The sequence below is a fragment of the Physella acuta genome, unplaced genomic scaffold, assembly GCF_028476545.2.
Source record: "Physella acuta isolate Inbredline_101_S28 unplaced genomic scaffold, ASM2847654v3 ptg000806l, whole genome shotgun sequence".
In the NCBI taxonomy this organism is placed as follows: Eukaryota; Metazoa; Mollusca; class Gastropoda; family Physidae; genus Physella; species Physella acuta.
In genome coordinates, this window is record NW_026732324.1 from 252,384 (window position 1) to 265,576 (window position 13,193).

Sequence of the window (13,193 nt, forward strand, 5' to 3'; positions counted from 1 at the left end):
TCCTGGAATCTAACTTGAGGCTTTGATAATTTTCTAAATTTTAAGATCAAAACATCTGGGGCATTACCAACTAGGGGACAGCGTGGCCTAACGGTTGAGCTCACTTCACTTGTCCCATATATCATTTATGACATACACCATGTAAATAGTCATTTCTACCTGATTTATTATCTACAGTTAGTTTCTCTATATTAGGCGTAAAGGTAAAGGGATCTTGCAAACATCATTTACTAGACTGAATGTACAGCATTTTCAAAATAATTTAGCAGGTAAACAAGACCTGCATGTTGAAATGCGGCCTCATCCTTACAAACCCTCTTTGACGGGGGCGGGGGGTGCAGGCCGCACCGGGTGACACCAAGATGAAAAATTCCAAAATATATAGAAGAAAAATGCTATTTGCAGAGTTTAAAAGTCTGATAACTACTCATTGACCATCTCGACAATGCATACACACACACACATATATATATATATATACTTTTTTTTCTTTGGTGTGGGAGGGGGTGACACCATGACGTGCCGTACCATGTGCCACACGACATAGCGAGGCCACTGCTCTTTGATACATTACATTTGACACACTGTAACTAAATGTAGTACATAATCCTTATTATTATGCAGCGGTATCATTTTGAGAGGCACTAGGAACGCTAGCAAAGGACGTAGCTAGGCTTTTGGGGTTGCTAGGGGGAGCGGCGTGTGCATTGAAAGATGCCTATAGTATATATTACATGGTGACCGGCAAAACAGCCATACAATGTTCACGCTGGACTGACATTTCCAGGCACGGTACATCACATTATCAGGACAGGAGACATGGCGATGGAGCGACAAGAAATACAAAAAATGAACCTTGAATATACATCAGTTAGAAATACTGGTGTTGTTTATGCTTTTATTTTTAACATATGTTACCTGTTAGGTGACACTACAGTGTTTTCCTGGTTCCCGGCGTTTTATTTAAAGGTTAAGATACCCTAGGTTGTTTTTTTTATGTAGCCTGGTGTTAACACGTTTTTAAAAAGTTTGCAGGTTTCTTGTTTTTCTTTTCGTGTGCTTTTTATCCTCTAACATAGATCAGACTTGTGAGAAGTTTTAAAGAAATTATTATACTATTAACTGTTTCTTTGGAGGATTACAGACACCCCCCCCCCCCCCCTCCACAACAATATTTAAAAAAAAAAAATTTATACAGAAAATATGCTCTTTAACTGGTGTCAGCCCGCCCTCCCAGAGAAAATACTTGTCTGAAAGAAACATGTATAACTCGCCCTCCCAGAGAAAATACTTGTCTGAAAGAAACATGTATAACTCGCCCTCCCAGAGAAAATACTTGTCTGAAAGAAACATGTATAACTCGTTTAGAGTATGTTTGGTCTTTATTCAACTAAAAGCATCACACAATCCTTACAATGTATGCATATGGATTTTTATAATGGAATTCTTAAAATCATATCTTAAAGGATAAGCCTTGAAATCTGACACCCCATTTCAAGTTACATTAAGAAAAAAAAATGTGTATTTGTCTAAAAGATCTATTCCAGCAAGCACAGCTAAACTTAGCTACTTGTGCTGCAGGATATATTGTTACACAGAAAGAAAGCAACCCACAACTTGCTGTTAGCCTCAATGATTCATTCAAGTAGGCAAGACTTTACTGAACCCTAGTTTTTATATTCCTATTTGCCACAATGATTCATTCAAGTTGGTATAAACATCACGTCATATTTATTTAGAGTAAAAGAAACCAGATACTAAAGTCTAATCCAAACAGCAACTAAATATGACACTTTAGCTCATTTATCATGTGACACAACCCGCACCATCACAATACCTCACCTCACCATCACAATACCTCACCTCACCACTGCTATACCTCCTCTCATCTCACCAATACCTCCTCTCTTGGATTTAAAAAGTAGCTTTACCATAGCTGTTTACAATATTCAGCACAGAATAAAATTGGACAAACAAGTCATATAGAAATTTTCAGCATTTAACTACAAATAGAACAGGATGGGCTAGGCTTGACTGGGAAACTTTTTGGTCCCTTGTAAGAAGAATGAATTTATCTAGTTCTTTTTAACATCTAGTTTGTTATTTTCTAGAAGTTCTATTTAACTGTACATTTACCCTAAGATAATAAAGAAAGTGTAAACAATGCAAAATGTTTGAACCCAACTTCTGAATTATATATTTTATTTGGTGTTCACATTCCTTGCCTCCAACAAAAGCAAATTGCTATTAAGACCATACTGGAACACTGTTTTTGTTACATTTGTGAATCTATTTAAACTGTGAGAGAAGTAGAAGTGCCCTACCTCCAGTATGGTGTGTAGTAACTCCAGAACAGGGTTGAGGAACTCAGTTTTAAACCTGTCCACATCATCGCCGTAGTTGTTGTTGAGGACCTCCCACGCTTGTCTCACCACTGCTGGTGTTGCTCGCCCGTACAGGGCCCCTAACGTTGAAGACAACACCTCGTCAATGTCCTCCACTGTGTTGTCCTGCGGAGAAATCACAACCCATCAAATTTTATTTTCACATATTTTAAATATCTATAAATTAAAAAAAGGTATTACCATTTTTACAAGAAAGTGTACACAGCTTAAAGCAATTACAACTTTACACTTGAAAGCATCACTGGCCTTGACATCTGTTTTAATGTTCAGATTTGAACTTTGAAGCTGTACAGTTTTAAGATCAATACTTGTAGACCCAACTTTAACATATAACCAAGGTCTTGCTTTGAACTGTATCTCACCAAATGTTCTGTGTCCATTACGCCTACAGCTTATGGTAACATGTGGCTCAGTATCCAGCTACATGGTATTCATTTCTCTCAGCTATTGAGTCACTAGTTTTGTAACAGATGCTAAAACATTATTAGGTCAACTGTAATTTAAATACCATAGGGGGTGGGAAAACAATGCAGAACAAAAACATCTAATCAAAGTAGGCCTATTACAAGAAAAATTACAATAGTTCTAAATTGACTTAGAGAAAAAAAATGGTACTTTTCTTTTACACCTGAAATAGAGATGATTCTTGTTCTTAATTATTAATTAGTGTTTTTTTATCACTAATTTAATGTAAGTTTGTTGTTTTCTTTTTTGTTAGATTTGATTAGACATAAATTGTGTTGATCTCTATATCTAGCTAGATTCTAGAATTATTATAAATATTTAGATCTAATGTAAATTTTTACTCCTGCATATACTCAGATAAATATTTAAAATGTTTCATCTAAAATTCTAAATTAGATCTAGATTATACTATAGAATCTAATATAGATTCTATAGGCAGTGGCGTAGCGAGGTCGCGTGTCACTCGGTGAGGCACTTAATGGTGTCACCCCCCCAGAGGCGTAGCGACCCTTCCCGGGGACAAACTTTCAAGTTTTCGATTTGCACCTCCCCTCAAACTTTCGATTTGCACCCCCCCTCAAGTTTTCGATTTGCACACACCCCCCCCCCCCCCTCAAACTTTTGATTTGCACCCCCCTCAAGTTTTTCTTATATTTTGCTATTTTTTGCCTTAGTGTCACCCCCCTAAATGGTGTCACCCGGTGCGGTCCGCACCCCCGCCCCCCCCCCCCCCTTGCTACGCCCCTGTCTATAGGCCTATCTAATTTAAATTTAGATTTACAGTTAATTTTGGAGTGTATAAAATAGCCGAATTAAATAGATCTAATACTAATAGAATAGATATCTAGTAGATCTAGATTCTAGATCTAATAATAGTCACATTCTAGATTCTAATTCTAGATCTAGACTAGATAATAGATTAATAGATGATCTATTCTATGCCTCTTAGACTAGGTTAGAGTACTCTTAGACTAGTCTTAGACACTACAGATTTTTTTAAAATTATGTGTTAATAAATCAAAATCTAGATCTAGATTAAAAAGATTTGCAACAACTTCGCTCAGGTAAAAGCATTTTACGACATAAGAATGCCTTATAAAAAGTTAAAGCTTTTACTTCGAAGCCACTGCCCTGGGTTTTTCAACGGTTCAATCAGGTTCAGTGTTTTACTGTTTGCCGTTTGGTAATCTATCGTTTTGGGTACGTAAAATCGCCCGCGACTTGTAATGTGAAAAACAGGTGACTCCTTAAATTTTAATAATCAATTCACATTTTGAGGAGGATTTAGATCTAGATATGTTTTTTAAAATACAAACATGTTTCCTTGTTTCATTTATGTACCTGTTTTAAACAATTGAATTATTAAAACTGGTAAGCTATCGTTTTAGGTACGTAAAATCGCCCGCGGCTAGATCTAGTAGTGTATGAAAAAGTTACGTAATTTATGTAATGTGTGAAAATGTTGTTAAGGCTTTAATAATAGAAGTATATTGTGATATATTGTGTCAAATATTAGCGTGTATTGCGGCTTCGTAATTTCTAAGGGCAACCATTTTGGAAATGGCGCTGACTTCCCCTTTCGCTTTTTGTCCCAGGCTTCCGTCACCGCCGCGCGTGAGTCTAAAAATAGACTAACGGCTTGTTCCAACCGGCATTTTGTTGACGCTCTCTTCCCTTCGGGTTTACTTGACATATTGGAAAATATTTTGGCGGACGATATTTATTAATTTAGTTTTTCTTTCTTCGGATTATTGGAGTCAAAAATAGAGGTAATTTCAGCATTTTTTTTCTATTTGAATTAGATTCTTGTTCTTGTTAAAAGTTTGGTTGTTCGACAGAGTTTTGCAAATTTTCTTTAAATTAAGTCTGAAAACAGCTAATTTCCCACCAACAAGTCGTTTAAATGTCCCTGCAAAGTCTGAATCGATAGCTTTGTAGCCGCCATTATTTTAAAAAGATTTTTAAAATATTGTATATTTATTAAGTTTTTTAAAAATAACATTATTAAAAAAAACTATTTTACGAAAAAAAGTAATTAGGTTTAATAGTGTCATTAGGTAGATCAGATTTAGTTAGATCTAGATCTAGAATATCTAGAATCTAGACTAGATTCTAGAGTCTAACTAAACTACTAAACTAGACCTAGAATATCTAGAATCTAGATTCTAGATCTAGATCTAGTAGATCAGATCAATTCTAGATCTATAATCTATAAAATCTAGATACTCTATAATTTATTAGTATAATCTATATCATCTAGAAATCTAAATCCAAGTCTAGATCTTGTAAAATAGATCTAGAATCTAGTCTAGTCTAGATTCTTAGATCTAGATCTAGATAGATTAGATCCAGATGATCGTCAAGCTAGACTAGATGTAGATTCTATACAATACATTCTATGGTATAGTATACTATAAGCCTAATCTAGATTATTTTAAAAGATCTAGATCTCTATTAACTAGATTCTATCTAATTTTCTAGATATAGACTCTAGATTCTAGAATCTCTAATCTACTTTTTTTTTTCAGTCTGTGGTCTTGCAGCTCTTTGATTGAAATCTGAGTGAGAAATCATTCAGCCATCGGAATCACATTTAGACATTTCTGATAAGTGACAGTACTTTAAGTGATCATAATTATTTACCTAATTATTAATTATAGACTACTTTTAATTATACCTATTTAGTGTTAAGTAGCCTAATTAAATCTAGATCTAATCTAGTTCTAACTTACCTCTACTCTAAACAATAGTAACTTTTTTTTTTTACTAGACTCACAATTTTAAAAACAAATGGTTTTTTTTTTTGTGTAAAATAAACCTAGTAGGCGTAGTCTATTTATTTTAAAATAAACCTTATGCCTAGATATCTATATCTAAATTTTCCAAATGTATTTTCAGAAGTTCGAATGAGGAGATGGAGATGGCTGGGCCATGTCCTTCGCATGAGCAAAAGATGACTCCCCAACATGGCACTGGAAAACGAAAGAGAGGAAGACCACTGGGAACATGGAGGAGATAGATGGAAGAAGAAGTGCAAGCTGCTGGCAAGACCTGGCATGAACTAAAGTGGCTCGCCCAAGACAGAGTGGAATGGCAGGGATTTGTTGCTGCCCTATACTCCACAGGGAGTGATGAGGATTAAGTAAGTAATTTGTAATAGACTACTAATGTAACAGACTTTTTTCTAACACTAATTGTTTATTTTAGTATACTAAGTCATGACTTGATTCATCAACTTACAGCTATAAAATACAGTTGCACAGAACTTCCTTTATAATTCATATTTTTCTACAATAAGTAAACTAAGAAAAGATACTAAATCATTGCAGAGAAAGCAGACACAGATCCAGTGTTGGAAGAGGAAGTATTTTACATAAAAGAAAAAAAAAACAACAGATGTCAAAGCAGGTATTGGCTGGTGCAGAAACAGCATGAAAGGGTAAGTTATTGATGATTTCAAACATAAAATATGCTAAATTGCAGGTTAGGTTTCAAAGAACAACTGGACATCTTCAGCAAGAGAATTGAGAACCAAGATTGATAGTGTTAAATGGGAGATGGATTTGCTGACAATGACAGAGTATTGAAGGAGATAGATGATGCTTTAAGAGGAGAAAGGGTCAAGATCTCAGTAAAGAATGACATTGTTCAGGCAGAGAATCTCAAACTGATTGAGGAGTTTGACAGGGTCATCGACACAAATCAGTTACAGCACAAAATAGACACAGACATTCAATCTCAAATGAAGCAAATGAAGAAAAAGTTGGAAGCTATGGAACGCAGAGATACTGAAAATTCCATCTATGATGTGTTGTCTGGATCGAATGTCTCAGTAAACCATCCCCTATTTCGTGGTGTTGACAGAAGCTGAAACCCTCTTTGTCAAGAATTGTGGGTGGTAAAGACCTGGTTGGTGTCCAGCTGACTGACAAGTGGGAGCTAGATGATCAGAAAGTGCATCGCTATTATGTGAGGATTATTAACAGAGTACTAGCTAAAAAGAACAAGTCTGTTGTCTACACTGTAGGCTACTGGGCACTGGATGAGGATGAAGCTGAGGACTTTTGCCTACCTGCTGAGTCACTAATAGCTGACTTGATTAGTAGTGATTGATTTTTTATAGAATACATAAAAATTATATTGGCTATTACATTTACGCAGCAAAGCAAGTTAATTGAGTAGGTTAAAAAATAAAGGTTGGTATGTAATGACATGGTATTATTTTTTTTAATCTCTTTTTTTATATTTTACTTATGGTATTCTAATTTGATACACAGTATAGTGTAAACAAATCAAATAACTTTTTTTTTTCTTTGCAGATTTTTGTATCTTTCCTGGACTGATGACTTTCATTCAACCTGATCATTTTTTTATTTGCATCAACTAAAACTTGTTATATAAATCACTTTGTTGTACTCACACCTTAAACTTAAACCCATTATTACTTTTGTACTTTTCATTGATAATTGAAATTTATATAATTGCATCTAAATCTAATAAATAAATATTTTTGGAAAGCAAACCATTTTGATTCTTTTTATCTTTTGTTTGAATTTGAAACCAGGTCTTGTATAAGAAATTATACTGGTGGGTCTGTGAGTAACACCATGTTTGCACTTACCACATGAATACTATACATGTCTAGAAAAAAACAACAATCTCCAATGAGTAAGCCTTCATATACATGTTCTGATAAAATAAGCTTATGCTGAAGTTTTTTCTCTAGACTTGCGCAATTCACAGTGCAACAACAATTATTGGAAGTAAGCAGTCCATTAATAAATAAATATATATTTATTAGACACCAAATTACATATTGAGTATTTAGAATGAATAAATAATCATAGTGGTGAGAGATAATGGTTCCATTAATTAGTATCACTAGCTTAACAGATGAATTTTTATAACTTACTATAATGTGTTCAAGCAAGGTTAATATTGATAATCAATAGGCCTTACTATAAGAAGCAGCTGAACACCTTTGTAGAGGGTCTATATAAACTATATTATAACATTTTCACTATTTTAGACGATGGTATTGGTATGAAATTGTTGGTCATGTAGGGCCCTACACAAATGTTAAAACCTAATAATAGAAAAAAAAAATATTTTGCTACTACTAGGCCTACATGGTGGTTGTAATTCAAGTTTTCAGTAGGCCTATGCCTAATAATTTATTCAATTATTAATAGGCCTAGTTGTGTATAGTAAATAAAATTTTGATTAGTCAAACTCATAATAAAATACTACATTAACAATTTATAGTAAAATGACGAAAAGTCCGAAAATATAATTTGACGCGTATGACGTCATCAAGTTGTGTACTACCAATATCGGAGACACTTTTTTTTTTACAAGCTTTTATTTAACTCACTTCCTCGTCAGTCGTCAGTCGTCAGTCTGTCTAGACGGAAACGCAGGAGTGAAAATTCGGACAGTTCTACTTGACCGACACGATTCACAGTTGGCACGTGGGTCAAGACATGAAGACAATGCAATCTGAAACTAAATTTGACTTAATTGGATGCCTAATTGATTTTTTATGAATTAATTAAAATTTGGACCGAATTAGTAGGCATGTCTAGCCAACCACACCACACGCGTCATCAATAGCTGCGCCATCACGACCACTTAATGGCTGCGTTCAAAAACCATTGCACGCCTACTGAACGTGATATTCAGTAGGCGCGCAATGGTTTTTAGTCATGTAACTCTATTGTAGATAAAACATGTAAAGTACTGAAAAAAAATTCATAAAAAACGTTTTAATAACAAGCTTTTATGTAACGATGCACTAAAAAGTAGAAAATAAATTATAGACTACTATTTAAATAACTATAAAGAAAAGCGTGGGTGTCTTCCTTAACATTAGTAAAGGTATCCAATAGATACTAAAGTGACCCACGCTTTTCTTTATAGTTATTTAAATAGTAGTCTATAATTTATTTTCTACTTTTTAGTGCATCGTTACATAAAAGCTTGTTATTAAAACGTTTTTTATGAATTTTTTTAATGTAAGAGGAAAAATAATGGTGGCAGGTTAATCCAAATTTTTTATAAACACAAAAATTTTAAAATCGAAATAGGCTAAATAAACTTTTCCTAGACACACACAGAGTATAAAAAGTAGTTTCAGTAAAAAATTACGCGTCGATCGGTATCTTTTCCTCCCGAAACTAACGAATTTTCGGTAATCTATCGTTTTGGGTACGTAAAATCGCCCGCGACTTGTAATGTGAAAACCAGGTGACTCCTTAAATTTTAATAATTATTTCACATTTTGAGGAGGATTTATGTTTTTTAAAATAAAAAAATGTTTCCTTGTTTCATTTATGTACCTGTTTTTAAACAATTGAATTATAACTTTTCCGTAATAAATGAAGACTAGCGATGTTTCCAACAGATGCAACCATGCTCATTTACTATAGCAGCCATCTTGTTTAAGTTTTATTTTTATAAGCTTTTAGCGGGAGATTCAGGGGGAAGCCACTCTATTTTACAAATGGCTGCTGTTTATATAGCAAATCTTGCTCTCACTCACTGCTGTTTAAAGTTAATTTCTTGCCTATATTGATATATTTAGCCATTGATTTAGGTTTATTATTCATTTATCTATAATATTTGACACAAACATATGACAATATACTCCTATTAAAGCCTTGACAATGAGGTAACGTTTTCGTACATTAATAGCCGCGGGCGATTTTACGTACCCAAAACGATAGATTACCGAATTTTCAATTTTCGAAATACACGCTACAAATATTATAGATAACTGAATAATAAACCAAAATCAATGGCTAAATAATAAAAAAAAATATCACAATATACCTACTACTAGGCCAGAAATTAACTTTTAACAGCAGTGTTTGCGAGCAAGATTTGCTATATAAACAGAGGCCCTCTGTAAGTTAGAGTGGTTTCCCCTGAATGTTTAACTATAATTTTACAAAAAAAAACCTTTAAAAAGATGGCTGCTTAAGTAAATGAGCTTGGTTGCATCTGATGAATACATCGCTAGTCTTTATTTATTACTGAAAAGTTTTAATACAATTGTTTAAAAACAGGCACATTAATAAAACTTTGAAAATTTTTTGTAACTTTCAAAACATAAATCCTCCTTAAAATGTAAAATCTATATATATAAAAGCAATGTATGTGTGTGTCTGCAGGGTTCGATTTGGCACCCTAAGCTTTCCCGTGAGCGCAATGGCGCCTACGTTCGTTTTAAACAGTGCAGTAGACAATAAATAAGATGGGCCATTACAGTCGCCCACTAAATTGAATCAGATTTTATCCGCCGGCACCTTAGTAGGGTGCGATTTGGCTGCAAACAAAAATTTCAGTTTCGGCCCCCAAAGGCTCACATGGGCAGCTGAGAGCCCTGTAATACATTTTTTTTAATAATCTGAAAAAATAACAATAAAAACCCATCTCATTTAAATAGGTCATACCTCACAATATTCCTACAATAAGTGTAGTTTATCGCCTTAAGAAAAATACTAGTTTTACTTTGAGGCTGTTTACTTCTGTTTACTTATTAATTTCCAACAGTAATCTTGACATTTTTTAATATTTTGCTTTTTTTAGTAGCTTGCAGTGTGGCTGCATTTTAATCAAATGGACACTCCTAATGTAGATAATAAAGGAGTCCTTGCTTTGAAACGCTTACTTCAAAGGTTCTTTAAAAAGCTTGTAACTGGTGAGTTTATCTTTTCATAGTTCATTTTGCTGAGTAGCTCTAGAGAATTATTGAGAAATTAAAAATTGCTTGTTTAAAGTTAATGTATTGTAGCTAACAAATAAAAAATTGATTATTGTTAGCCCATAGAATTAAAATATTTTTTTTAAAACAAAATATATGAATATCAATATGCTTAGGAATATTAGATATTCAGTTTATTAATATTAATCAATGTTTTAAGTATACAAAAATACAGAAAATAGCCATTGTAAATGTATCTAATAATTGTATTTCTATTACACCAGTTTGGCATGTATTAGGTAAACTTTTAGTTAAACCAGAAAACCCCTACATTCTGTTGTTTCTGTTATTTAAGGGATACCACAACTGGAGGTTGCAGAAACTAATTGTAAAAAACAGGTAGCCTCCCTTGCCAACTTGTTGGAACAGTATGAGTCAACTGTCAAACTTGATTCAAGGGGGATGACAATTGTGACTTTGTTTCCAGATATTCAGACTTCATTACTAGTCAAAATTTCACAAGAAGTAGATGCTAAGGTCACCATACTGCAGCAACATATGTAGGCTATATTTTAATCAATTTCTATCCTTTTCTCCAACTCACACAGTGTGTTTGATTCAGTCAGGAAAAGAATAATTAGTCCATCATAGTTTTTTATCTCTTAAAATTCATTAGTAACAGTTCTAGAATTCTCTCTTCATTATCAAATCCATAATCAACTCATGTAAACAAAAATTATCGTGACTAGGAATACTATAAATTACATAATGTAAAAAGAAAGTAAAGTACCCTTACAAACCAGATAGCCCCTGTGGCAGATAAAGTAGAATTCATCAGTTTCTCTTTCATAAGTTTTTTTCTTCTCGTATAAAGGGACTATCAGGTCAGTAAGGGGACTTAACTTTTTCAAGATTGAACCGTGAGTTGTATACAGCTCAATATAAAGTCATAATGGCTACCCACCCTTGTGCCTTTGTTTGATGACACTGATTTTGTGAGAATTCTTTTTTGTTTAATGCTTGTTAATTTTTTACAGGACACCATTCAAAGAGCTTCAGGAAGGTGCTTATAAGGCTAGGACTGATGCCTTAAAACTTTGTAAAACATACAACAGCTGCCTTAATGCACATGATTTTATCATGGGGGAGCCTTCTATTCCACCTGTTGCAGCTATGTTGAATTGGCTGGACGACATTGAAAAACAGTTGCGACAGTAGTATCCTTATGCATCAAGCTATATTTATTATTAATTAATTAAACATAGCAGGTTGTAAATTTAAAAGGTATGAGTGAAATTGTTCCGTAAAAAGTGCAGAGCTTTATTTATTACCGTGGCTTTTCAAATGTAACATACGTTGTAATTCAAGAACCTACGCAAAAAGTAGACGTCTAAGGTTTTAATGCCATATTATCTGTAATTGTTTTGTCCAACCATACTTGCTTCAAAAGAATTATTTTGAAACCTGTAAAACCATTTTGCAGACTTATTGAGTTCAAAGTCACATTCTTATAGCTAAAGTACTCTGTCACTAGAATACACCATCCCAGTTATAAATAAAAGCAACAGGTTCTAAAGTGAAACCGATCTAATATGATGTGTTTCCTTTCATTCAATTAAATCAACTTATTGGATGAGGATTGATTTGGTGTATGAGATTCCAAATGCTAGTTATTTATTCCATTTGACTGTACCTTAAATAAGGCTAGGTACTGTTTTTATGTGATTGTATATTAGCAAAGGCTAGCTTTTGCTCCCATGTGATTGTTTCTTAACAAAGGCTAGCTACTGCTCCCATGTGATTGTATCTTACTGCTCCCATGTGATTGTATCTTAACAAAGGCTAGCTACTGCTCATATGTGATTGTATCTTAACAAAGGCTAGCTACTGCTCCCATGTGATTGTATCTTAACTAAGACTAGCTACTGCTCCCTTGTGATTGTATCTTAACAAAGGCTAGCTACTGCTGCCATGTGATTGTATCTTAACTAAGACTAGCTACTGCTGCCGTGTGTTCTATCTGAACAATATCCTGGATGAAGAAATCATCAATTCAAATAATCTAACCACACTGTGGACAGAGCACAGCAAACAGCTTTTCAATACAATCAAAGGTAAACTAAAAGCTTTTCAATACAATCAAAGGTAAACTAAAAGACCTGCAGCATAAGTTATTTGATTTTCAAAACTTTAAAATCTACATTTTATAGTCTTTTTTTAATCTTATGTAATGTGAATCTTTATTGACAAACATTTTAAAAAGGATGTTGACAAAGATTAAATGAAATTTTGTCTGTTTATTTATTCATTAAATGACTTGGCACTTAATTTTAATCTTGGTTTTTATATCTCAGAATGTGAAGAAAAAACAGTATTTTTTCTGGACACCAAACTATAAGTCATAGGTTGGACCAAGAGACAGCAATAGAGTTGTTCAAGTTCCAGTGCAGTTCATTCTAAAGCTTTTTCTATGCATGGTTTGTAGGCCTACGCAGTTTAGAAAAGTCTGGAAGTTAGAAAAGTGAATATCAGACTTGAAAAATTCTGGAAAATCACTAGAATTTTCGGCTGGAGTTTTTAATAGTCTGGAAAAAGGCTGGGATCTAGTATTAGAAACA

The 13,193-nt window shown here is 33.7% G+C and overlaps 2 protein-coding genes and 1 long non-coding RNA gene across 3 annotated transcripts; 2 read left to right on the plus strand and 1 right to left on the minus strand.

Annotated features, from left to right (window-relative positions):
* Positions 1–2,201: 2,201 nt before the first annotated feature.
* Positions 2,202–2,779, minus strand: LOC131951284 (uncharacterized). Its single transcript, XM_059313641.1, has 2 exons — positions 2,586–2,779; positions 2,202–2,510 (listed from the first exon to the last, which is right to left on the minus strand). Exons 1-2 carry the CDS (start codon positions 2,586–2,588, stop codon positions 2,202–2,204), a joined length of 312 nt encoding a protein of 103 aa, XP_059169624.1. The 5' UTR covers positions 2,589–2,779.
* Positions 2,780–5,703: 2,924 nt separating this feature from the next.
* LOC131951303 (uncharacterized) lies at positions 5,704–7,351 on the plus strand. Its single transcript, XR_009388410.1, has 3 exons — positions 5,704–6,012; positions 6,200–6,309; positions 7,190–7,351. It is a non-coding gene; the product is annotated as an uncharacterized LOC131951303 (long non-coding RNA).
* A 3,081-nt stretch (positions 7,352–10,432) lies between these two features.
* On the plus strand, positions 10,433–13,062 carry LOC131951304 (uncharacterized). Its single transcript, XM_059313664.1, has 5 exons — positions 10,433–10,572; positions 10,931–11,135; positions 11,613–11,792; positions 12,574–12,689; positions 12,930–13,062. The coding sequence occupies exons 1-5, from the start codon at positions 10,491–10,493 to the stop codon at positions 12,971–12,973; spliced, it is 627 nt and encodes a 208-aa protein (XP_059169647.1). The 5' UTR covers positions 10,433–10,490; the 3' UTR covers positions 12,974–13,062.
* Positions 13,063–13,193: the final 131 nt, after the last annotated feature.